Source organism: Dermacentor albipictus, chromosome 1, assembly GCF_038994185.2.
Source record: "Dermacentor albipictus isolate Rhodes 1998 colony chromosome 1, USDA_Dalb.pri_finalv2, whole genome shotgun sequence".
Classification (NCBI taxonomy): domain Eukaryota; kingdom Metazoa; phylum Arthropoda; class Arachnida; order Ixodida; family Ixodidae; genus Dermacentor; species Dermacentor albipictus.
The window spans coordinates 79,183,093-79,209,164 of NC_091821.1; the positions used below are offsets into that span (position 1 = coordinate 79,183,093).

The following is a 26,072-nucleotide window of genomic DNA, read 5'->3' on the forward strand; positions in this document are numbered from 1 at the left end:
ATGCTTCTGGCCTTCAAATGGAAGAACAAGAAGTTTGATAGCTGCGATAGTTGTTTTATGCGTTTGTGGTGAATGTATCATGCAAGAATCCATGTTCGCGATTGACGTTCACAATGCTTCTAGGTCAATTTCGCCAGATCATCATGACATGCTATCCCCAAGACGTTCCTGTTTCCGTCCTTAAATGCTAGAATCTTTCCACCAACTTTCCATACATACTCCGGCTTAAATATCACTTTCTTCTGATTGTGGCAGCAAGAAGTCATTTGCTGTGGCGAGATAAGCGCTCGTTGATGCATAGAATGGTGATCCTTCGTCTCTTTGTCCAATGTCTTTTCCATAATTTTTTATTCTTCTTAGCTTTAATCGTGTCTCACTGAGCGCCTCACAAAGCGCACAATGACATTATTTTTCGTTGAATTGGAGCTAAGCACACAGTGACATAAACAATATATTTGTCATCGATTTCCTTACTCAAAAACTGGTATATCTTATAGCTTATGGTATATTTTAACAAAACAAGACAAGTTCGCCAGACACATTATCTCAAGATTGTTGCTTTTTTCGTATTGTTCCGTTTCTTGAACTTGCGGTGATCATTCATTTTCTGCTTTCCACTTGTAATTCTCATTAACAATATTCTTCAGGTCTGAGCAAACCCAATTTATTTCCTTAGTCATTGTTCTCACTTCATCGCAAGTGTCGCTGCAGTACTTGATAGATTGCTTCAAACGCTTAATTCTTTCTTGAACATTTCCAAAAGAACAGCAAGCTCATTTTCATCTTTCCTTATCCTTCCTCTTTGCTCCATCGTTACAGTGAAAAAATCAAAACAGCTTAGGTCAGCAAAAAAAGTTCAATGTTCAGCAGCAGCGCAACTATACCTTTACATCAACTACCTGTAAGATCTTCAACAGGTCTTACCTGCAAATCAAGCAGTGAGCTGTAAAATCTTTATTTTGCTGCTTCTGCGGCCGAATCGATCTGATGATGCCTGTGATGCCGTATTTGTAGTCGTTGGTGTGTCGAGCAGGCGCACCACCTTTCAGGGAAGCTGTAGGAATGTATCGGTTTCCTCTTGGACAGGCTTCTCACGCAAACGTTAACGAGGCTGGAGCAGCTTTGTCTTTGTGGATGCATACGGCGCTTTCCTATAAATCGAGCAGTGAACTGTAAATACATTTTTTGCTGTTTTCATGCTGCAGGAGGCCTCACAGCGCCTCCTGTGTATTTTTTTTGTCTCACTGCAGCTAAGACGAGGGCCGTTACACACGTTTGTAGGGCCTCTAGTTCTCTGTCCGTCTTTCTCCTCCTTATCTACCAACGTGACGGGCACTTGCCTTTTGCTTTGGCACTCCATGAAAGCGCCATTGTTGACATGCCCATCAGCCTTGACATAATTGAGTGGTGCAGGTCTACTTCCCAGGGGTGCAATAATGCGTCGAACCAAGCGAGCAGGACATCTGTGATCCGCCGTATTTGCTTAGTGGGTATGGTGTTTGGCTGTTAAGCACGAGGTCGCGGCATCGAATCCGGGCCACGCCGGCCGCATTTTGGATGGGGGACAAAATGCGAAAAACAGCCATGAACTTTGATTTTAAAGAACCCCAGATGGTCCAAATTTCCGGAGTCCCCCACTACGGCGCGCCTCATAATCAGATGCAAAACCCCATAATTTAATTACGGACATCTGTGTCAGAGTCAAACACGCGGCCTTGCTGTGCTCAGTAGCTGCCGCCCGTATGTTTCTGGCATGCTATTCCTGGCCAGTAGCAGTTGTCCGCGATTCCTGCCGTGATCTGGGCACTGGGCACCATGGTTAGAAGCACGTACAGAATCCATCCCAGAGCGAGGTTGCAAACATCCGCACCCCGTACTGGCATTGGATGCCAGATGAGGGAGTCCCGGCTATTAGGCTCTAAAGTCTGGGCCGGCAGGCACCAGCCATAGCTGTAGAGTTCCCAGTCTTCTGCATACAGGCACGATGCTGCTGCAACTGTCGTTAAGAGCAGCTCACATCAGCGATTTCCACACAACTATGTCATACTGTAAACACTTGTGTAGCTATTTCTAAGTAAGAATTCTCAAGCACTGCTCGGGACTTGGTACAGTCGAACCCGGTTACAACGAACACCTTCGTTGCATAAAATGTGTTCATTACATTGAGTTAGTTCACGGCGCTTACTGCTATAAATTGACAATAAGAGTTAGGAACCAGGTAATCGCACTCTAAATCTTGGAAGTTCGTCTAGCTGTTGACGTGGTCGTAAGTGAAGCTCCGAACCCTTGAGGGCCATGGCCAGTTGCAGGTTCGATAGTTTATTGATCAAATAACTGGAGGCTTCCATTTCCGGAAGTTATCGCAACTCTCCAGCAATTGCTTCATCAGAGACGATCTACGATCGGCATCTGCGCCATCGTCAGCAGCAACACCGATCGTTGTATCGGCAGCCCAAAACTGAGTTGAAAACCTTCCCACGAGTATTGACAGTAAAAGCAAACTTGGGGGCGCAGAAGACAAGTCGTCGTTTATTTTAGGAATAGAAGTTAAAACACACAAAAGAAGGTCGTCGGTGTGGAAGAGGTCAAAGACCAGCGGCGGAGATGGGGAAGCGTCCCTGCTTGCCCACCTTGGGAATCAGAATCCTGAGGGAAGACAAAGCACACGTTAAAACAGTGACGAAGGCCGACAAGTTGAGTATGTGCACTGAATGAAATCGTTTGTGGCCTGGGTCCCTTTCTCTCCCCGCTCACCCCCAAAAGCGCATAGGGATCTTCAGAGAATGCTTCATGTCGGATACGGATCCTTTTGCGCGGCGTTGAACCAAAAACCACATGAACTGCATGAGCAAAGCGCTGCTTTGAGCGCATTAACCTTGCCTATAACTTGGGTCAACACCTGAGCTTGCTTGTGCGATACCATTATTTGGACGATTGCGAGGGAGTTGGAAATAGACTTGCTCGTTATAGAATGTCAGCATTTCATGTTAAAATTCTGCAAGTCCGAACCTCGCACTAGTCCCACTGAACGCTACGTTCGTGTAGTTGTGACTTGAGCGCGTGTAGAACAATAAGAGAGCTATAGGCTCACACCGGATGTGTCCACGTAGTTGTGTCACTGCTAGTTCAGTGTCTGTCCGACCTTTTGTTATCTAAGTTCCGCATATTTGACACGCAATGCAGCATCAGGACGACGCAACGAGCTATGGAAAGAAGAATGATAGGTGTAAGGTTAAGGGATAAGAAAAGAGCAGATTGGATGAGGGAACAAACGCGAGTTAATGACATCTTAGTTGAAATCAAGAAAAAGAAATGGGATGGGCAGGACATGTAATGAGGAGGGAAGATAACCGATGGTCATTAAGGGTTACGGGCTGGATTCCAAGGGAAGGGAAGCGCAGCAGGGGGCGGCAGAAAGTTAGGTGGGCGGATGAGATTAAGAAGTTTGCAGGGACGGCATGGCCACAATTAGTACATGACCGGGGTTGTTGGAGAAATATGGGAGAGGCCTTTGCCCTGCAGTGGGCGTAACCAGGCTGATGATGATGATGATGATGATGATGATGATGATGATGATGATGATGATGCATCAGTGTGCGCTAAATACGGTATCACGTTCGAGCGTATTACAGCACCAAGTTCATTCTCTTGGGTACCTCTATGCATCATGGGATTCTCGTCATCGACACTCTAAAAACTAGGAAGGGTATCGCAGGAGTGAAGCGGCCGGTTCACTCTTCAAAGCGTCGTTTTACTCTCGCAAAATGTCGAGGAGAGTGAAAGGCATTGTTCACTCTCTCACCAAGGGGAGAGTGAAATGTGCTTTTCACTCTCCCCCTTCAGAGAGAGAGAGTAGTTCTACTCTTGCGGCAATAGAGAACAAAACGTAGCGTGATCTTCTGCTTCAACTGTAGGTGGCTGGCCCCGAACATGGCAATGTATCATTCATGCACGCTGAGCAAAGAACACATCGTTTTGCTTCTAAGAGAACAGGCCGCCGCAGTTCAAAGGAACGCGTAGCGAGCGCTCTACTTTTTCACTCGGAGTTCTCCACCGCGCGCGCGCGCGCTCAAGATCGCGGAACAAAACAGCACCGGAGAAAGGTGATCTTTTATTGTGTCTGTAGCTCTCAATTTACTCATCACGGCTTTTCATTGAATGCCTCAACCGTTGAGCTTCCTGCTTCTGCTCCTCCAAGTACATTTGTCGCCGGTTCCGTGTGCCTAAAACTGGTATCTGCAGCTCCTTTGTAATTTGAACTTTAAGGATGTCGCTTTCCTTCTATTACCTCCACAGACAATTCTCTGTGACATGCGAAGAATGTCACAGAAGGGAAAAAAAAACACTTGGCAATGTCTGCTATGTCTAGCCAAGTGTACAAATTTAAGGACTTTCCAGTACTTCTAAAAATTCCAGGCTTTTCAATGCTTTGAAAATGGCATTTTAGAAATAAAGGGTTTTCAAGGATCGCTACAAACCCTGGTTTCTAGCACCTAAATAATTTTACAAGCTTATTTTGGCATGGAGTTCGGAAATTCATGCTTTTTAGCTAAAGCTGCATCATCTCTGTACATTGAAACCACGAGAGCGCAACCATTTTGGAGTAAAGAAAAATACTGAAAGCTTTTAATACCACTCTTTTTCTATGGAGCTTCGTATTGCCTAGTTAGGTTTACGAATGTGCCTGGTTTTGGTGGGCGTTTCTTCGACATTTTCTGTGAGAAGTAGATGACTAACCCCCGTATTCAGAAATGTATATTAATACAAAGCCCATGCTTGACTTTATATAAACGACGCCTGGTGCGAACGTCCCCCAGACGCTCACTGCCTTTCTTTTGGTGCGTTCACGACTTGCGTCATTTAGATCAAGCATGGGCTTCAAGTTATGATGCATTTCTGAATATGGGGGTAAGCGTGCGCTATTTCGGGCAACGCATTGTGCCATTGACACTGAGAGGAAACGGGGAAAACAAAGTTAACGCCCTATACTCCTAAACTTTCGCGTACCTGTTGTGTGCGTGTATCGTGGAAGAAGAAACAGCGCTAACACCAGGACGAAAAAAAGCATCGACCACACCAGCGCTTCGTGGTGTTGTCCATGTTTTTGCGTCGTCCTTGTGTTGCGCTGTTTCTTCTAAAATGCTCAACCAACTAGCCGGCAAGTCTATCCTGTGCATATATATTGAACACACGTATGAATGTAGATGGTCTTCGAAGCTTTTAGAACGAGCGCTGCCGCAGGATATGAGCAGTACACGCGTAACAAGTGGACACATTACTCATTTAAACATGCGTGCCAATGCATGTGACGCGGCTATCGGCATAAGCAGTCTCCAAATGCTGGAATGCGTGCTCTTCAAAACGCTAACGATCCGCTGCTAATGCAGGACAACAGCTCACAGCGGACTGAACCAAACTCTAAACTAATGCACTTGAAAAGAACGCCTACACGGCAGCGTGAGGCACGTCGAAATGCCTGGTACTGGCATCGCAGTTGACCACATACGAATGGAACTGGCGGAAAAAATAAACAGAAATGCTCACCAGTATACGCGCGACTTAAATTCACATACGTGGATGGTTGGCACGATACTTTGTATCCGCGTATTTTCGGAGGACATATAATGCATGGACTGGAAAAGCACTCGATTGTGAGCTGAACGGCACATTTGTTATTTTCCTGGGGTGACGACAAGCCGTGAATAGTTCTCACGTCGTCGTCTACGTTGTATTCCTCCGTTAGTCGTAGCAAGGAATGGAAATGATGCAAACGCAAACGTATTCCAGTACACAACAGCACAGCACACTGCTGAGAAACTCCAACCACCGCAGCCGATTCCTCAAATACATTTGTTATGTATATAAGCTCTAAAACAACACGACTGAGCGTGGTGGCTTTGTGGTGTAATGGTTAGGATGTGTGCTTTGAATTGTATAGATGCGAGTGTACGCGGGTTCGATTCCACGTGATGTATAGAGCAATGTGGTACTCCATAAGTGTGTGATTTCCTCCACTGTTGTGTTCTAATTAGATTATGTGTCTCCTGATTGTGAAATATGCGAAGATATTTGCGGATTAAATGTGAATTTGCTTTTTTTTTCTCCGCAGTGGCGTTCGGGACAGATACGCATAGGCCGATTACGAGCCGTCACGACTCATGGTAGGCAGCAAATAGCCAGGAAAAATGACTTTAAAATCCTGCATAACATTGCTCACGCCTATTCTGAAGGCCGCTTGGAATCGGGCCACTGAGTCTGAGGAGCCGCCTAGAGAACGGTGTATCAGCGACCCTAATTTGATCTGATTTCCTGCCTGCATGCGTGGCCAGGAGTTCGCTAAGAGGGTATTGGGAAGAGTAGTTGCACTCTGTTTGGGGGAGTAGAAGTACTCGGTCTGGTGGAGTGCCGTTACCCCTACGGTGAGAGTATTACCACTCTGCGGAAGAGTACTAGCACTCCCTGTGGGAAGAGTATTATCACTCTGCAGAAGAGTACTAGCAATCCCTTGCGGCGGAGTAACAAAACTCTGTCAACAGGAGTTGACCTACTCTCTCTCAAAGAGGGTCGATCTACTCTCGAAAAGAGAGTGAAATATGGGACAAGCCGCTACTCCCTCAAAGGGAGTGCCCGGCACTCTCTTAGTTTTTAGAGTGATCGACAGGTACCATATGCTCGCCTACAAAACACAAACTGCGCTCGTTTTGCTCATGTGCATCGCCATCGTGTGCAAATAAAAGTTCGTCTTGTTAATAAGGGCAACCTTTTAACAAAAACTAGCGCACTCACAGGCCTTTGCGAATCGCACGGTCCTCTCGCCTTTTCCAGATGTCCATGCGCCTGCGGATCGGCAGGTGGTCGAAGTCCAGCGAGGTATCTTCGTCCTCAGACTCAGCCTCGGTTTCTGTCTGTGACTGTGCAGCAGAGTAACAGCAAAAGAAGACGGTATACAGAAGACTCATGGAAAACTCAAAGGCTGCCTCTTTCTACAGAATAAGGCCAGCACTTCACTACCTGTATACGTTGTTAGCCATGTTATACGAAATATTGCCACACAAATAGGATACAGAAAGCAAAGTATGGGTGCGTGACAAACATCATATATTAAGTAAGTGAAAGACCAATTAACCACGGAACGTCGTTTGTTGAATGGAAAAAAAAGAAACAAAAAAGATTTCGCCAACAGCAAGAGTGACAAGCCCGATCAAAGTGTCCCGAATACGTGTGCCTCCACGTCTACACTGGCTGAAGTCATTTGCTTTGTCACCGCTAAACAATTTGGATGCCCTGCGACGCTGAGTGACCCTCATTTCCATTAAGTATCTGAGTATCTGTGTATAGTTTGGTACCGCATAGGTCAGCCAGCGCGACATAGCGCCTTATTTTAGGACAGCTGCGACCACAGCAAGTGAGTGGCGGGGGTTCACCAGGCTTTAGACATGCTTATACAACATTTATATGCATTTCCCGTCGACTGGCGTTGTGTAACAACTCTAGAACCAAATAACCTTTTATGAGAAAGACACACGGTGACAAAAAATTACCTGCAATTTCGGAGCCAATTGTGCAGCGTTGAGCCTGTAAGGAAAAATAATAGATCTGAGTATGTGACTCAAGCAGCATTGCGCATAAGGTTCGCATAACACCTGTCGCTTGTAAACATTGTTGAAACTAAATACGAGCAAGCGCACGGCAGAACGACGCGTGAGTCTTGTATGTGCTCCACAGATGTCAGTATCGGATTGCATATTACAGCGAAAGCTGTATATGACTAACCTTTCGTGGTGTTTTTGGCGTCCGTCAACAGAATAAAAAAATAATGTGGGCCGATCCTGGTGATAGTGCAGAAAGGGTCCAAGCTCAATGGCACATACCCCTGTGGGCTCGGTAACCTGCAACGCGTCCTTAACTATCCTTGTCACACAGCTCGCTCCGTTGCCGCTCATCATTCCAGCGTAGAATTCACTTTTCTGTCGTCGTATTTGGGAGGCCGCGTCTACGGGGGTATGAGCAATCGATTAAGAGGGTGTGAGCCATTCAACAGCTGCGTTATTGATAGGGCGGACACGTATAGTTCGTACACCCGAAGAACAACGTGCGTACGAGGAGCGCCGGAGGGAACAGCAACGAGAATGTCAACGGCGCCGCGGAGCGAAACGACCACCGACGAAGAACGCACCCGCGATACCGAACAAAAACGACAATCGCGAGCCCGGGCACTTCCGAACGAGCAACGACGCCAGACTCGCAACGCAATGCGGCGGCAGAGGTGCCGGATGGACCGAGTGAACGACTTCGTAGGTGTGGATCCCAAGTTCCGACGAGACATTCTGGATAAACATTTCAGATTTAGTTGCAAAGTGTGCGACCATCTGTGGTACGAGAACGACCTGACGAGGATCGGAAATGTACGAGACGTCACTAATCGGGACCGTGCGCTACAGGTACTGTGTCATACGTTCCCAGACGTTCCCGGCGACGTGGCCGACTTCAAGCTGTGCGCGACGTGTAAGGAATCTCTGCTGCATGCATGCTTTTCGTTTGATTGTTTTGACTGTCGTCAGCTTTCGCTGCCATTTCATCTTCACAGAGTGGAATGGTTGTCATTTTTTGACGTGTGGCATTGTTGGCTGGAGAAAAGTGAGCCGAGGCTTACGTGAAGCGGAAGCGCCAGAATGGCAAATAAGCGCTAGAATGAAAAACCGATATATGATTCTAGATATGTCAGTGTTGCGACTGAACGATGGACAGCAAGCGGACGAAAGTGCCGTCTGTCGGTTCCTCGTTCTGGACCGTAGCGCGTATCCACAATGGCTCGATATTAGCAAAGGGGTGGCATACGTACATGAGAAGCCACGAAATGTTTGCGGACACGTCAGCAATTACAAGAAAGTAGTATCAACAAAAACGCGTGTAGCTAACTATGGGTTTTAGTTCCCAAATGGCCACAATCCGGCTAGTGCACTCAAAACTCGGTACATGAGCGCTTTTTTTTTTTTGCATTCCGCCAGCATCGGAATGTGGCCGCAGTAGTCGGAAATCAAACCAGCAGGTTTTATTTCCGCCACAGTTAGTCATACAGCAGGTTTGAACTATTGATATGGTTGAGAACACGCAGTGAAATGTTATAAATTGCAGCCAATGAACAAACGCAGAATAAATGTTTTGTTTGCGCGGGCGGTCACATAACAGTTCGAGGCTTGTTTACCGAACTACAGGTAACTCCGAACGGCAGTCGTACCATGTAAAGGAACCAAAGAAGCTTAAGACACCGGCTCGCTGACACAAGATTTGAAATACTTGAAAACCTGCCTGTTAAAGTCTGATGTCATTAAGACTATCCGGTTTGGAGGAAATGAGACACGGGCCTGGATGTTGCTGTTCACTTCGTAAACGAGTTGACCACGCTCTTAAACAAAATTACACCGTTGAAGGAAAAAAACAGTCACGAAAGACAAGAAGAGAGGTTCACACCACAATGACAGGACTATCAACTGAGCTTTATTAGAAATGGCGTAGCCCCAGCAAGGCCAGCAGAGCATGCGCAACAACAGCATCACTAATCACAGAGCATGAACAGACAACATATTAGGTGACGACTGCATTAGTACTACCTCGGTGTGCTTACCTGAAAAAGAATTAAGCATTTTTAGGACGGTCACGATAGATGTGATGTCTTTTCATGCTCTGTGATTAGTGATGCTGTCGTTGCGCATCCTCTGCTGGCCTTGCTGGGACTACGCAGTTTCTCATGAAGCTCAGTTGATAGTCCTGTCGTTGTGGTGTGAACCTCTCTTCTTGTCTTTCGTCTTTTGTCTTTCGTCCTTCAACTTTGTACCAACTGGCCCGGATTTCAACCCTTCACTCTAAGAAAAGTTTACACCCTTTGAGTCGTATCTTGCCACCCAACAGTAAACGTCATCTGTCTTGTCCGCATTTCCTTTCTTTAACGCTGCAAGCCCGGTACTTCCCACACTCTTAAACTCTAAAAACAGTTGCACCATTTGGAGTGTATATTTGCCACACAACGATAATCGTCATCTGTCTTGTCCGCATTCCCTTTCTCTAACGCGGCGAGCCCGGTACTTTCCAATAACGAACGGCATGCGCGTTATCAGCATGACATAGCATTCCCGACAGGAAAGTAACGAGCGCAGCGTTTTCAAGAAAGGAAATGCGGGCAAGGCAGATTATTATTGTTGTGTGGAAAATATACACTCCGAGGGGTGTAAACTTTTCTTACACTCTTAGAAAAATTTACACTCTTTGGGGCTTATCTTGTCCCACAACAATAATCGTCATCCGTGTTGCACGCGTTTCCTTTCTTTAACGCTGCGAGCACGGTACTTCCCAGTCACGAACGGCATGCGCGTTATCAGTGTGACGCAGCATTCTCGACAGGAAAGTAGCGAGCGCCGAGTTTTCAGGAAAGGAAACGCAAGCAAGGCAGATGACGATTATTGTTGTGGGACAAATATACACCCCAAAGGGTGCAACCGTTTTAAGAGTGTAGAGTGAAGGCAAACCGTCGGTCTACCGCTGGGCGGTCTGGAGCACGCGTCTGCTTTGATGCCAGAAGCACGTTCCAGACCAGCCATGCTCCAGCGCTTGACGCACTTTATCGAGATGCACCTTCAATGGTTGGCGATTACGGCGCCACCGCTACTGACCACGTCACTCAAAAAATAATAATAAAAAGTCAACGAAGTGGCGACGCTAAACAAGTCAATGTCCATGTACATGATGATCCAAGTGAAGCGAATATTAAACATTGATTATGTGTCTCTGATCTCTTTTTGCCTCTGTTTCATGTTCATTATTCCCTGATTAAGTGTCGTATTCGTGTCGTACTTCCCGCGCAATTACACCTGCCTTGGCTTTAGCGTCGACGCTTGTTCGACCGCGTTTTTTCTTTTCGACCAAAAGGACTATACTGACGCTAGTTACGCCCATACATTAATTTTACCTACTCGGCGACAAACTATCCATCCGTGTGGGCACCGCCGAAGCCGCCTTACAAACACTATTGCCTCTCGCAAGCTCTGCTTATTCGAAGCAAATTCGCTTAATATCACAAAAGTGTGGCGTACGGCGACTTTGCTTCAGCATGTCTATAAATACGGCGGTGCACCCTTTACTGGGGTACGGTGCAATGTGATTTTTTTTTACTATATTGTTACTATTTACAACCATACCATTAGTTTTACCTACTTTGCGACTAATTTGAGCTTCTTGGTCTCGTTGAGACCTACATTTCTATATTTCTTGCGATTCGTTACGACACTCCGGAGGCGCAAAGAGGCCCTTTTTTTTTCTGGAAGTGGTTACAAGGTACCCAGATCCCAGATACGACAAAACCATGTGAAGTCACCTAAGAAGACTGTCTTCAAAAATGTTCTAGTATACTGGTGGCGGAAACTGCAAACGAACGCCCACATTCACCTAAGCCTCTATCATGCCGTACAACCCATCCTCTGCTCACAAAAGTGCCCGCCCTGTGCCTCGCTCTACCATACCATTTGGGCCTTGCCTCAACAATCCCAATCTTCCCCGAATCACAAACCCGAGCCCCGAACAGTGGGAGACTATTCTGTGCAGCTCAGACCCGCGTGACCAGCTCAGACCCGCGTGACCAGCAGCAGCTGGTGCGGCAGGCGGGGCGTGTGGCGGCAGCCGTAGGGCTCCTGGTCTGAGAGGTCCCCTCACTGGCGCGACACGGAGGCAAGGAGAATCAAAAGCTGTCGTCACTCGCGTCTCCGTTTTTGTTAATAAATGTTTTATCATCCACCTCCTGGGAAACCAAAGCCAACGCGATTATAAAAGACCGAGCCCATATAAAGGCCCTAAAAGTGACAAGCTCACTGCTAGAGCTGGACATACACGTTCAGCAATGCATTTTTTATAGATTTAGTCCACAAATGTGTTGTTCTGGTATCGCAAAGATTTGGCATGTCTTTCACAGATTCTTCGCGATTTGCCAGAAGCGTCGGAACTTGCGTGCCGTAATATAATGTTAGTCGTTGACGTATACGCAATGCTGAGGACTTGTGGCATCTAAATCTGACAACCTTCAGGTTGCAGACACATCGAGCAGCCATGCATATGTGGCGCTGTAGTGCGCTGCAGCTCGCCACATATAGTTCGGTCGGCAGTGTGCAAAACTATAAACATCTGCACTTGCAAGCGCCCTGTGGCATTTATTTAAGGAAAAACGGCTTTTTGCGGGCAAATGAGCTAAGCGCTCACTGAGTGCAGCTCGTAACTGAAAACGACTTGGCCTCCACCTGCGTCCAAATGTCTTCCACCCGCTCACACTACTGATTGCATCTAGCCATCTTCCAAATGCATATACTACTTTTATTTTCTAGGTTATACATAACTTTAAAAAATCGCCTATCGCTGATTGTATTGTTATTCCTCGAGCTCGATTACTGAAAAAGGCAGACATTACTTGCACGAGCAATCAAAATGCAGAATCGACTAATTAACACAATTTTACTAATTAACTTTCTGACCAATTACTGTACGACGTATATTGCAAGTTAGGAATTGTAGCCAGCGAGTTCGCAAAGCGATCCACTTGAAACGAATCCGCAATGACACCAGTTTAAGAGATTTAGGAGATATTAATTCCCGAAGTTTGCGACTAAGTACATCGACGGTCCGGTTACTTTTTTGCTTCAATGCACAATACGGCAGTTATTGAAACATTTTTTAAAATGTAAGTGGTACTACAGCGTACTACCGCAAATTTGACGGCGCAAATATAAAAAAAAAAAACGGCTCCATCCTTGGAAATCGTTCAAACTGGATATGTCTTGCCACCTCATCGGTTACAATTCCTCAATTGCAATATGTGCCGTAAAGTAATAAGTTAAGAATCGTTGTGAAATTTGGTTAGTTAGTGAATTATACAATTCGATTTATTGCGCAAGTAATGTCCGCCTATTCGAACTCGAACCGAGTTCCAAAGTTGGAATTGTGCCACCTGCAGCGGACAATTTTTTTTTATATTCTGTATATAGTCTAAGAACACACCTGGTACACGGCAAACAGTGTGATGCAAACTCACGACTTTTTGGTGAACAGCTCCCCGAAGTCTTCCTTCTTGTACTTGTCCGGCTGCTTCTGGGCGCCCTCGATGCTCATGAGGTCCTCGGCCAGCGTGTAGGTGTCGTGGCCGCCTTCGGACAACACTGTGGCGCCACGCAGCTGCCCAATCTTCTCGAGGAACTGGTTGGCCACAGAGCCCTTGGCCGCCACGACGGGTGGAGCCGCTTCAGCGCCCACCGCGCGCGAGTTCGGGGCCTCGGCCAACGCGGTTGCCGCCTTGCGGCGCGCCCCCTGCTGGCTTCGCTGGGACAACGGAGGTGGTGGTGGCGCCGGCCGGCTCTCGACTGGCGGAGGAGGCGCGAGCTTCTCGGGGCCTGCGATCCGCACGGTTGCAGAACAGGCCAGGTCGCGAAATGTGCTCGAATGAGTCGTTTTTGTTGCAGAAATGAAGCAATTACTGCCAAGGTTTTTCAGACGTACGCTTAGCGTACTTGGACACTCTTCGTGTGACCGTCGCCCCTCGTTTTAAAGGGCAACACTAAATCAGTTTATAGAGAAGTAGGTTATTCCTTACAAATTCTATTTTTCATTAATTTGGCGGAACGAGACTGACTGCTTTTGTAGGCCAAAACTTCCTTTTTACCGCAGAAGTGGTTTATCTCGAGGCCTCCGCAGACTTGCCATTTCCCCGAAGTTACGTCATCGCCCGACATTTCTCAACACAGGACAGCATATCGAGCCGGCGTCATCTGCAATTACTCTAAGAAACAAACGCTGTACCTAAATATTCTTGCCGCAAGAAATATACGCCGTCAAGCGCGTTATTCATTTAATAAACCCAACTGATTTCTTTCTCCTGCTCTAAAAGCGACTACACCTTTCTCGGTCTCCGAGACGCACGTGTTGTCGCGCGAGACCTTTACGACGTCCGCAGATGCACGCTGTTGTCGGTGATGGCGCTGTGTTGCGCTTCTGCGCCGCCTGGGCGGACGCTTCCGGGTCAGTTTTCTGGGCGAAATCCGCTGCACGTCTCTTGTCAAGATGCACCGAAATGTGTTCCATGTGCAATGCGCAATTCAATGCCACTATAACTGCAAACCTACATGTCGCTGCTTTCACTGTTTCTATGGCACTCTGAGGCCGCTGCTTGTACGAGATTCGCGTCGAAACCTCGGCACCATCCTAACAAAAATAGAGAATGAGCTTCAATAGATTTTCGAGAGAGCGTTTATTGAAGAATGTATAAACGCAATAACGATTCTATAGAACGATGGCAATTTTTTTTTTAGTAGTACGTTAGAGGGACGTTATCTCAACATGTTACCGTATTTAGGTCGTTTTTAGGTTATCGTATTTAGGTTACCGTATTTAGGTTATCGAAACGCGCGGGTTTGAGCCTATTTTAAAATTCTCACTCCAGCGTTTTGACAGCGAGCTTCCGCGCTCACCGAGTGAGATGCGTTCATGTGTGCTCGTGCGCGCGTGACACCACGTTTGTTAATTTAGTTAGCATGCCTATGTTTACAAGTTTATACAGCCTATCGATAAAGCTACTATCCATACTTCGTATAGCTAGCTGTCCACTAATTTGCTATCACAATCGATGCTTCGCCTTTCGGGCGAAACTGCGATTTTTTTACGACTTAACAAATCTCTTTCTTGCCACGGTAAGAGTGGACGTTTTGCTATATGCAAAAGCGTAATTAGGTAATACACCTTTATACATATTCAGTAACCATTTGCGCCCAACAACTACGTCACACTACATGCTAAGCCTAGGCACAGATGAGAATAAAGGTAAAAGGTCCAAAAGAGGGCACCAACGCTCGGTGACCTACAGCGTCTGTGTCGTCAACACGCGGACGAACATTGAGGTTTGACCGGCTTCCTGTTCCCCGCGAGAAGCTCCGGGAGCTACAGGAAAAAGTCTAACGTGCCTCCACACTGCGCTATATATTATGCAGAACGTATATGAAAGGTTTTCAACAAAAAAGTAGCAGTTTCGGTCGAAAGACGAAGCAACTTATCAGACAACTACACGAAGTAAGGCTCGTCGATTTATCGGCCCCATAATTGCAGTAAACATTCACTTACTAATTAAATTAATGAACAGTGTGTCACGCGCGCACAGGTAAACATGAAGAGATCTCACTCGCTGACCATGAACACTCGATGTCACAACGCTGGCGCAGGTAGAGGGGGGGGGGGGGGGGCGAACGCTTCGCGCTGCCTCTCGCTTCAATGAGTTTGCGATACTTTAAATTACGCGACCTGCAACAGTAGCTGCGCGAAAAGACAGCGCACATGAAGCTACCAGCCGTCCCGGCTTGCCAAACATTGCGCCTGCCGCAGATTACCTCGATGATAGGACACGCGGACCGCGTGTGTGAGTCGCGCGGACAGCCAGCGCAGCCACAGACGGACTAGACGAAGATACGCGCGTTCACCTGTCTCCTTCCCTACCTTAGCGCTCGCTGATCACGTGACTTCTGACATTGGGTGCACGAGAACGATGGCGCAAATCAAGCCACCATCATTCTCGGCTCACCCTCGCGATCTTCTCCTCGCACCCACAGCACGTACAGCCTACGGCGCAGATCTTATCGCACTTGCAGGGCAACGGCCAAAAATTGGCTTGGGGTGCTCCTATAATTTCGATCGCAATAAAAGATACTTGTTTGCGCCGACATGTGGTACACATGTGTTACCGAAACCCCACACACAATGTTTTCGCGATTGCACGAGGACTGCATATACTGTTTTTGACGTTTTGAGAGACTTTTAAAGCTTAATTTTTCTTTCTTGTTTTTGTAAATCGTGTAAATATGCAGCTGCAGCTTGCTCTAGAGCTATCAGCCTTTACACGAAGCCCGCAAGAATTACCGTGATATAGAGTATCGGAATCAGTATCGTGTATGGCGCGCTTACTACTATACTGTGTCCGTATACTTCCAAGTTTGCAAGGCCGGCACGTGTTCCCCTGTGGGAATAGAGACTCAGTTTCGTAACCACTGGCTGATTAGATGGGACGGATACAGCATTCTGTTGATATTTCATCTGTTGCGTTCACTTGGCGAAATGGACTTACTCGGAAAAGGAGACAGCTGCACTTGCGCCGAAAGCTGCGGCCTGTTGCGCGTTTGATATGGAGACTTGGGCCGCGCGGGCAGGTCTTCGATAATAACGTCGGCCGTGCTCGTTGCCTTGTCTTCCTTCAGCGAGATGTCGCTCACCTCGGGGCGAAGAACCGCGGATTCGGCCAACGACTGCTCGGAAATCCGGAAGTGTGGCTCCGACGAGTCAGGAAGCATATCTGCAGAGAGTTCGGTTGACAGGCCGTCATGGCCGTGACAGCAAGTACACGGATGGCTCCAGTTTCTGGCAAGCAACGGCATATGGATACCGGAGGATATTTTCAGTGCTTGTTCCACAGTCATCATCATCATCATCATAAATGATATGGACACCCCAGGCGAATTTCCGCGCTGTTGTAGCCACCGCCGTCGCCGTGATGTTCCGTATAAAGTCTAAGGGCTCATTCAAATCGGCGACTGACAGTGGTCGCGCGACCAAGTTGGTCGCAAATGGTCGCAAACGGTCGCCTTTCTTGAAAAGCGACCATTTTGGGCCAGTCGCTCTCTGCGCGATTTTTCAGTCGCGCGACCGTGGTCGCAAAACTGATAAACCAATCAGCGGCGCACCGGAAGTGATCTTTCGTGTGTCTACATCCGGCCTCCTCCGGCGTCGCGTTCAAATTCCGCGTAGATTCCGAGAGTTTTCGCTGAGAGCGATAATCTCCGGGATTGCGACTTGCGAGTCGCGCTCAGCCGGGCTTGCTGGTGTGAACATCAGTCGTCTTCGGTCGCTTTTTGATTGCGAGTCGCAAATGGTCGCGCGACCTCCTCAAGTCGCCGGTGTGAATGAGCCCTAAATGCGATAAAATCGCGGCCGCGCGCCGCATGTTGTATGCGCCAGGGTGTGCCGAGAAGGATGGTGGCTTGTGGCGGCGGCGTCCTCTCGCGCGCGCAAGGAGGGGACCGGCGAGATGTGCGCACGCGTAGAGTATGGAAGGGCAGCGAGCGATTCTGCTTCTACTTCAGCCTAGGCTGCGCATGGCTCGGCTGAGCACGGCCGTACGCATCCTATCTTGAGGGTAATCTACGGAAGGGTTCGAAAGGCTAGCAGACCTGAGAACGCTGATGGCTTTGCGTGCGCAATGTTCTCACGCCTGGCGTACGTTGAAGCGAGAAGCAGCATGAAGGGCAATTCGCTCGCCGCTGCTGCTGCTGCTGCTGCTCTCCATCGCGCCAGCGTTCTGACAGCTCGCGGCTATCGAGTTATGCGAGTTACGAGATATGCGCTCATGTTCGCATGCGCGCGCACCACACCGTGTACTCATTAATTTGGTTAGTAAGCGAATGTTTACAGCAGTTTGTAAAGCTGATAAAACAACTAAACTTACCGCGTATAGCTGTCCAATAATTTGCCATCGCAATCAATGCTTCGCCTTTCGGGCGAAACTGCGGCATTATATATAAGTGCATAGTTTACGGGGTCAGCAGGAATGTCTGGAACAAGCAAGAAATTCCCCGCGATAGTTATCCTCCTGTGCACTGTCGGATAACGTTAGCCTTCTCCCGACTCGTCCTGTCACTTCGAGGCGCAACCAGCGCTGCCCAAGGGCCGCTCGTGAAAAACAACCCTCGACGCCGTGAGTGAGAAATTTAGCGTCGTCTCCCAAGCGGGGCCGCAGGGAGCACGTCGTTTTTACGCTTACGAGTTTAGCGAGTTTGGTGCGTCATTATTTTAAATTTTTCTCAGTGTAAATATTGAAAACAGCGATGAGGCTATGACCATCGAGGACGAAAGTGAAAAACGCCATAGAAGTGTCTTGTACAGAAAACTGGGAGCCACCAGCCCCTGGAAGCGTATACCGCTGACAGTGTTGTGGTAAGATTTCAAAAGGATCAACTCGCTGCCAAGAGTTCATTGATACAAAACTCGAGAAGGACGAGGATTGCAACCATTGAATAATTTTCCACGTTGAGAAAACGATACTCGACAACGGCGGGTCAGAGTTCCAGCGAAATGCAATTCACGAGCGAAGAAGCTGCATAAACGCCGTCGGAATTCAAGTAAGCGATCACTTGTTCCATTTCTTGATATTCCCGCTAATAGAGACAATTCCTTCCCAAGCAGGAAGACGTTGATATCTTTGGAGCCACTTATGAATCGATGGCGCGGGAATTAAAGGCGCGTTCACGTTAGCGGCACGGCAACTCCCCGCACGCCGCTTGCGGTTCGCGGAACGCCGGCCGACGGCGGTCTTGCTGGCAAACGGCGAGATCTGCCTGCGGCACAGCGACGTGGCCCTTCAGCGACAGAGGAGTGGCCACGGCTACGCTATGGCCTCACCGGCAGCCCCACCGCCGCTGATCGCTACGGCAACTCCGGAACTTGTGCTGGCAACATTGTTCAAATAAACAAAGCTGGCTACGACATCTAGGTTCTCGGCGGCTCTTTCGCTTGGGGCTCAGCTCAAGTTTCTCATTTGTGGCGTAGAATCGAGGTGTTTCGTCGAAGCCGAAAAAGTTCCTGATTACCTTATTTTGATCTGTCTCGAGGATTTCGGCGACGAAGTCACAGAAATCGTTGCACTGTGCGTGCAATTGTGCCTGCCTATCGCGCCGCATCAGCCTTAGTTAAAGACGGAGCTTTTGCTTTCCAAGCGAGCCGGATATTTAAAAGAAAGGATGTGTTTGTGTGGAGCGGGCCTCCGAAAGGTGCAAGCACTTGTTCGCGGCATTGTTCCACTGCTACTCGTACGATACGTAACTGTTTTCGACCTTCATAGGCAACTATATACTGTGACTCGTGTCGCATGCAGTATATCACATAGCATCCCATAAGGTGTTTTTTTAGCAGCACTAAATGTTTAAACATTGCGTGTGGCAAATAACACAATATAACCCTTGATTTAAATTACTCGATGAGGTGGTGATTACTTCGAGAAATCAAATTGCTTAATGGAATTATTGACATAATTCCGCGAATTAACTTTTTAATTGATTACTTTACGGCACATATTTCAGTTTCGTGATATTAATTTTCAAAGTGTCCGATAAAATGCATTGGCTTTCCAGTCCCCTTTTTTAAGAAAGAAAACGCAGTTTGATGCATTTAAGCACAAAGTAACCCACCTCCCCGTTTCAAAGGCGACGCTCATAGCATCGATCCATCCGTTTCATCGACGTTCAGGCAAGTGCACTTGACATGCTTTCACGATGTTTCATGTGTGCCTGCCTTCCGTTGGAACATTTTTCACGATGTCAACTAAATGTCGCTCGCGGTGGCCACCTGTGCCGTCATTTTTACCCACAACTCGCGCCACCCCATGGCGAAGCATTTATGTTAAACCATCATTGCACATTTCAGTCTGGTGCTTCGCATATTCTACAGCTTGGCCTCTTTCCAAACCGTACCGAAATGCATGACTCGGTGCATTTTGCATGGCTGTACCATGAACAAATACACAGTTCTTGTCTACAGTTACTGAGAAAAGCAGCGTTCACATCCTTGAAGCTACACACTTGCTTTGACGACCCGCCGCGGTGGCTTAGTGGCAATGGTGTTGCGCTGCTAAGCACGAAGTCGCGGGATCAAACCCCGGCCGCGAAATGCCGAAACGCCCTTGTGCCGTGCATTGGGCGCATGTTAAATATACCCATTTGGTAGAAATTTCCGGAGTCCTCCACCACGGCGTGCCTTAATCATATCGTGGTTGTGGCACGTAAAAACCCCCAAATTAAAAAAAACGTACTTGTTTTACCACAGGACGCATGTCGAAGTATTCTCTAATCAATTTTGTCTTGGAAGTAAATTTAAAAAATGCGAGGGAGAATTGCGAGGGAGAATTGGGGTGCACTGCGAGATATCCCTGCGGCACAGCGACGTGGCCATTCAGTGACAGAGTGGCCACGGCTATACGCTTTGGCGTCGCCGGCAACCCCACCACCGCTGATCGCTATGGCAACTCCAGAATCCATTACTTGTGCTGGCAACACTGTCCAAATAAACAAATATTGGGGTGTTGCCACATGGGCTTAATTGCCTAATGGCCGAACGATGTGCGGTGACACGGCGAATCAGAAAACAGCGATATACTTTACAGTTGCGCAAACATACATTTGGCGAGGAAAGATTGCGCTTGACCTCCGTGGTTGCTTAGTGGCTGTGGTGTTGGGCTGCTAAGCAACAGCTCGCTGGATTGAATCCCGGCCACGGCTGCGGCATATCGATGGGGGCGAAATGCGAAAGCACACGCGTACTTAGATTTAGGTGCACGTTAAAGAACTCCAGGTAGTCCAAATTTCCGGTGTCCCCCACTACGGCGTGCCTCATAATCAGATGGTGGTTTTGGCACGTAAAACCCCATAATTTATATTTAATTTTTTTTTAAGATTGCGCTTGCTACACGTCGCCGCACACAGTAGCCGAAGACGCATAAAACTCCTAATCAAATTCAGTGCAGCACTCCGACTATATATAGGCCCAGACTAATGTGGACTAGATACTTTTTCGAGAAAAGTTCCGAGAGAAGTTGGGTGAATGCCGTCGTGAGATATAGCACGTGCTTGGGAGACGATGGGAGCGTCTACGTTCCTCGCGCGTCGGCGACTGCAGTCCACCGTAAACGCTTCGACTAGATGAAATAGGCAAGCGCACAGTCGCCCCCAACCCCCACGTACCGTTTCCGGCCTCCGTGGACAGGTCGGGGTCCTGTAGGGGCAGCGCGTTGAGTACGAGAGGCGCCGGCTCCTCCTCCATGTGAGTGCTCAGTTCCTCGGGGTTACGCTCCGGCGGGTGCTCCTTCTCGTGCTGCGCCTCCAGCTCGGGCTCCTCCGGGATCGTTGCCAGAGGTTTGGATGGGGGCGACTGCTGTCCCAACGTGTCGTCGCCCTCCGACAAACTCAGGTCTGCGATGCCGGTGGAAGGTAAAGCTCTCAAAAGCACGCGTATATATGACACATCATCATCATCATCATCATCATCATCATCATCATCATCATCATCATTTATGACCACTGCAGGACGAAGGCCTCCCTGCGATCTCCAATTACCACTGTCGTGCGCCAACCGATTCCAACTAGCACCCGCAAATTTTCTAATTTCGTCACACCACCTTCTGCCGTCCTCTACTGCGCTTCCCCCTTCTCTTGGTACCCATTCTGCCACCCTAATGGTCCAACGGTTGAACATTACATGACCTGCCCAGCACCATTTTTTTCTCTTGATGTCAATTAGAATATCGTCCATACCCGTTTGCTCTCTGATCCAAGCCGCTCTCTTTCTGTCTCTTAAATTTATGCCTAGCATTCTTCGTTCATCGATCTTTGCGCGGCCCTTAACTTGTTCTCAAGCTTCTTTTTTAGTTTCAGCATAGTAGGAGTATCAGCACAGCGTAGCAGCAGAAAAGCACAAATGATAAATGGCGAGAAAAAAAATGCGAACGCAACCAAATCGCATGTGCGTCTGAACCTTCGTCGAATCGAGTTGTTTCTCGCGTTAACTGAGCCTAAAACACGTATCTGATGCGCAATTATAGTACACCTGTTATCGCATGTGTATGCATGATCCATTTGTTCGGTACAAATTTTACAACTGCAGAGAATGACGCCTCGATGAAGAATAACTACGCGAACACTGACGCACCTTACTCTTTGCCCTGCGACCTTACCGCAGGAAAGGGCGGTCATAGGAGAAAGTGCGCGGTTACATCAGAGGGTAACTGCGGTATCTAAAGAGGCGTTGCGCCTGTAGCACTCAAATCACATATTCCGTGCATTTCACCGTCAATCACTCATGCCTATCTCAACTCGTTATAAAAACGAAATCAACCACTTCGTTGCTATTTTGTATGCGCGCGCGTGCATGCTTGCGGAAAATGCACTCTGGTCATTTATTACACACCTGCTTCCAAGGCGCAGGCTAGCAAACCAAAGTTGCCCAGTGAATTTTTTTTTTTTCGGTTTCTACTGGCCTGCTGACTTCTCTTTTCTAACTGCGAGCGTTTCAAATGCTTCTTAGAAGCTTATAAGATAGGAAACAAATAGCAAACGTCGCCTCTGGCGCTAAACAGCGCGCATTTGCATCTGCATGGCTCGCATACGGCAACGGTATGCGCCTGCCGCCCTCCATGTGAGAGGCATCTTTCACGCGAAAGAGCACAAGGCCCGTTTAATGTGCCAACCTACCCAACGGGTCAGCTGTGATGGTGTGTTTCGGGGAGAGGGATAGATCCGAGAGTCCTGGAATGAGGACGCCATCGCCTGGAGGGAAGTCCCTGTCCAGGTCGCCGTCCAGGAGACTGTCCTCGCTGGCGGGGAGCGTGTCAGAACACACACATCTATTCACTGTCAAGCACCTATTCGCGACCAGTTGAGCTCACTGTTATCTTTGTATAATAACAACAATATAGAAAAGATGAAGAATTATGGGCTTAGTTTCCTAGCAGGTGTGGCGAAAGCGTCGCCATGGTCTGGAACGTAAAGAAAACGGAAAGTATATGATGCAGACTTATGTTTACGTAACAACGGAATATTCCTTTACATACCTATTTCTTAGTAGAGAACCACTTTTCAGTTATGAGGTACTTTCTTAGTATTTAAAGGATATACATAAGCCGCAACAGAGCCTCACAATGCAAAGGCTCCGGCGCTATATGAAAGACTTTTTACATTGTAAACTATCAGAGCAGCACGCCACCACATCCAGTACTTGACACAACTGCTTATTATGCTTACACGCTACGTAACGCCCCTTATGTCGGCCATATCTCCGTATTTTCAAGTATAACGATATCTTTCAGGCACCTAACAGACTAATTTTGGCCCCTTTACAGCTATGTTACATCTGACCATGCACAGAGCTCGAGTTCAGGCCTAGTGCCAAACCCTTTGGCTCGCTCATAATGAAATGACCGAAATATCAGCTTACTCCAGAGATAGTCCAGACTTTTCAGATGGCACATCCGCGAAAGGACCCGAACGCTTCTGTAAATAAAATCATGGAACATGACTTAAGGAACCATATGAGCGTCCGACATTGTCGGTTGATGCAACGACTTTTTGCCGGCACACGTGTGCGCCTTGGCGTTTTAACACAGAGTTTCAGCGTCCAATGCTAGCTTTAGCATGACCCCCCGTATCACCGTATAACCTTACGCTAAATATGTTCGTATACGGCAAAACGGAGGAAGTGCAAGGCAGAGGGGATTACTGCATAACTTAAGAGCTTTTTTTGCAAGTTAACTTGAAGCGTGAAGGAAGAAATGGCGACGAAAGGACAAGCGCTTGCCCTCATTTCGACCCTGTCTTTTTCCCGCGCTTAATATCACGGCCGGTCTCTAGGGGAGCGCGCGCTTTCGCGCGCACCCCTCGAGACCGGCCGTGTTAATATTTACTAGTTGCCGCTAGGTGAATAAAAAGAAAGAAAGAAAGAAAGAAAGAAAGAGAGAAAGAAAGAAAGAAAGAAAGAAAGAAAGAAGAAAGAAAGAAAGAAAGAAAGAAGGAAAGAAAGGAGGAAAGAAAGAAAGAAAGAAAAGCTTGTCAACCAAAGTCGACACGAAAGAAGAAAATGCCGATGTACCAGCGCAAAAAAAAAGAAGAAAAAGCGAATGAAAAAAACACGGCATGAGAAAAACTATCCGCTCCCAAACCCTTACTGCTTAACAGCTTCATTCGGACTCTGTTAATCATTCTTAATAGCACGAGATAACCATAATCTATGAGAATGTTCAGTACGATGACAATCTTGTGAGGCGTCATTGTTATGGCATACCGTATCTTTGATGCTGCTGCAGTCCTTTCCAGCTTTCTTGAATGCGTAATTGTACGAGCGGAGAATTGGGCTCGTCGGTATATACCGCACCGTTAGAGCTAGATCGCGAAACTTTCTAGAAATATAGGGTACTCATCGCCACATTTCGAAGGCTTCCTAATGAGCCGTAAAAGCTGATCGTCTGTTTTAAGTCTCAGTTTTGTCGTGCGCTTGCGCGGTAACTTCATCGTAGTCATGACAAGGCGTCTAGTTTACCTTTTCTTTCGTTTTTAAAGTGAGGCCGTCACGACAGCTAAAAAAAAAAATGCACTTGCAGACGCAGACTGATCTCAAAAATATCTTACTTTGGGTGAGCGAATACGGGTCGTTTAAGCTAACATCTTACACCCATTCTTAATGAAAAAAAAAAGAAAGAAAGCATGACTTGGGGAAGAAAAGATCGCAGAGGAATAGCTTTATCACGCTTTCGTGCAATGAAATGTCAGAGCGCAAGGAAGGAAGAACTTTCCTACGCGCCGTAGTGCGACCGGCGAAGGTTTATGATTTTCAAAGACAAGCCTTTCGTATAATAGCTAGGTCACAAGTACACTATATGTGATACTTTTTACTTGTTGACTTCATTCAGTGTCAGATGTTGCTGCTACAAAATCAAGGATTAGCACGTAAAGAAAGTACTGAATCGACGTTCCCTCTGTATCCTCACAATTTGCCCTCATGATGCGAACTATAGTTGTTATATTATAATGCGGTATTCTACCGGCAAAGATATGACATCATATAACCGGAGACCAAGCCCTCCGCAGGTCAGGCAATGTGATTTTAGTGAGCGAGGGCCTTAAACAGCTGAGCGGTATATATATGTATATATATAATCAGCCGAAAGAATCGCTATTCTCAGCTTCCTTGATTGTTCCGGCCACGAGACCACAACAATCAAGCGATGACGCCTCGCCAAAGGGCAGCGCGTACCGCAGCGGCCGTGTAGTTTGAGCGCGCCAACGTGACCGAGACGTCGATGTCGCACTCCAGGGTGGAATTTGGGGCGGTCACCCGTGCCGCCTTTTCAGCGATGTCGCATTCCGCCTCGCCGTGCCAGTCAGCCTCATTCCAGGTGGCCATTTTGTCTCGATGCTCCTACGGCGGTAGGAATTGGGGAATGCCTGCATGTGATGTCACGCAGCACTTTTAATCTCCGCACCGCCCTATCGGCACGCGGCTGTGGCACCTCCATAACGTTGGAAGTCGAAGATGCGTCAATCGGGGGATTGTAAGTGGCACCATTTAGAAATGGTGGAAAAGGCCACACAAGAACACCGACAAGTACACTATAGCTTTATCACCATCATCATCAGCAGCAGTAGCATCAGCAGCAGCCTATTTTTATGCCCGCTGCACCAAACGAATGCCTGTCCCTGCGATCTCTGATTACCCCTGTCTTGCTCTATCTGATTTCAACTTTCGCCTGCACACTTCCTAATTTCATCACCCCACCTAGTTTTCTGCCATCCTCGACTGCGCTTCCCTTCCCTTGACACCCATTCTGTAACACTAATCGTCCACCTGTTAATTGCCCTACGCATTACATGGCCTGTCCAGCTCCATTTTTTCTCCTAATGTCAACTAGAATATCGGCTATCCCCGTTTGCTCACTGATCCACACCGCTCTCTTCCTGTCTCTTAACGTTACGCCTAATATTTTTGGTTCCATCGCTCTTTGCGAGGTCAACTTGATAGCAAGCTTTTTTGTTAACCTCCAAGTTTCTGCACCATATATTAGCACCGGTAGAATTCAATGATTGTAAACTATTCTTTTCATCGACAGTGGAAAGCTCCCAGTCAGGATTTGGTAATGGCTGCCGCATTACATCTATAGCATTAATTATGAGTGCCAAAACTAGGAGTGTCAAAGTGGAAAAAAGTACGTGAAGCATGGGAAGCCGGTGCTCTGATTACGCTGTGCTCCGGACCACCGTCAGTTGCACTTCGTTCCTTGAATTAAGAGGCGGGACGTGGGTCGAGCGAGCTCTGAAGAACACTTTACATTGTGGTGAACACTGCTTCAATCCTGGATTCCGGACCTCAAAGAGATTCAACGTAATGCTAACGCGTTATCTCTATAGCATTTAGCAATCGCCACTGTTTTCCTTTTGAAACCCTGCTTTCATCTATTTCTATGGAAAAGT

The 26,072-nt window shown here is 47.6% G+C and overlaps 1 protein-coding gene across 3 annotated transcripts in view; it reads right to left on the minus strand.

The window, feature by feature from the left end:
- Positions 1–2,502: 2,502 nt before the first annotated feature.
- LOC135915084 (sterile alpha motif domain-containing protein 15-like) overlaps positions 2,503–26,072 on the minus strand; it is a 29,365-nt gene continuing 5,795 nt past the window's right edge. Inside the window, exons 2-10 of one of the 3 annotated variants that reach the window (XM_065448065.1) lie at positions 24,859–25,049; positions 23,047–23,102; positions 22,305–22,456; positions 20,799–21,026; positions 16,139–16,363; positions 13,070–13,424; positions 7,542–7,575; positions 6,787–6,911; positions 2,503–2,646 (exon numbers count right to left, since the gene is read on the minus strand). In XM_065448065.1, the coding sequence (XP_065304137.1) occupies positions 2,586–2,646; positions 6,787–6,911; positions 7,542–7,575; positions 13,070–13,424; positions 16,139–16,363; positions 20,799–21,026; positions 22,305–22,456; positions 23,047–23,102; positions 24,859–25,008 (1,386 nt within the window). In that variant the 5' untranslated portion in view covers positions 25,009–25,049 and the 3' untranslated portion in view covers positions 2,503–2,585. The remainder of the gene's footprint in view (positions 2,647–6,786; positions 6,912–7,541; positions 7,576–13,069; positions 13,425–16,138; positions 16,364–20,798; positions 21,027–22,304; positions 22,457–23,046; positions 23,103–24,858; positions 25,050–26,072) is intronic. The other 2 variants (XM_065448066.1, XM_065448067.1) reach the window with 2 other exon arrangements.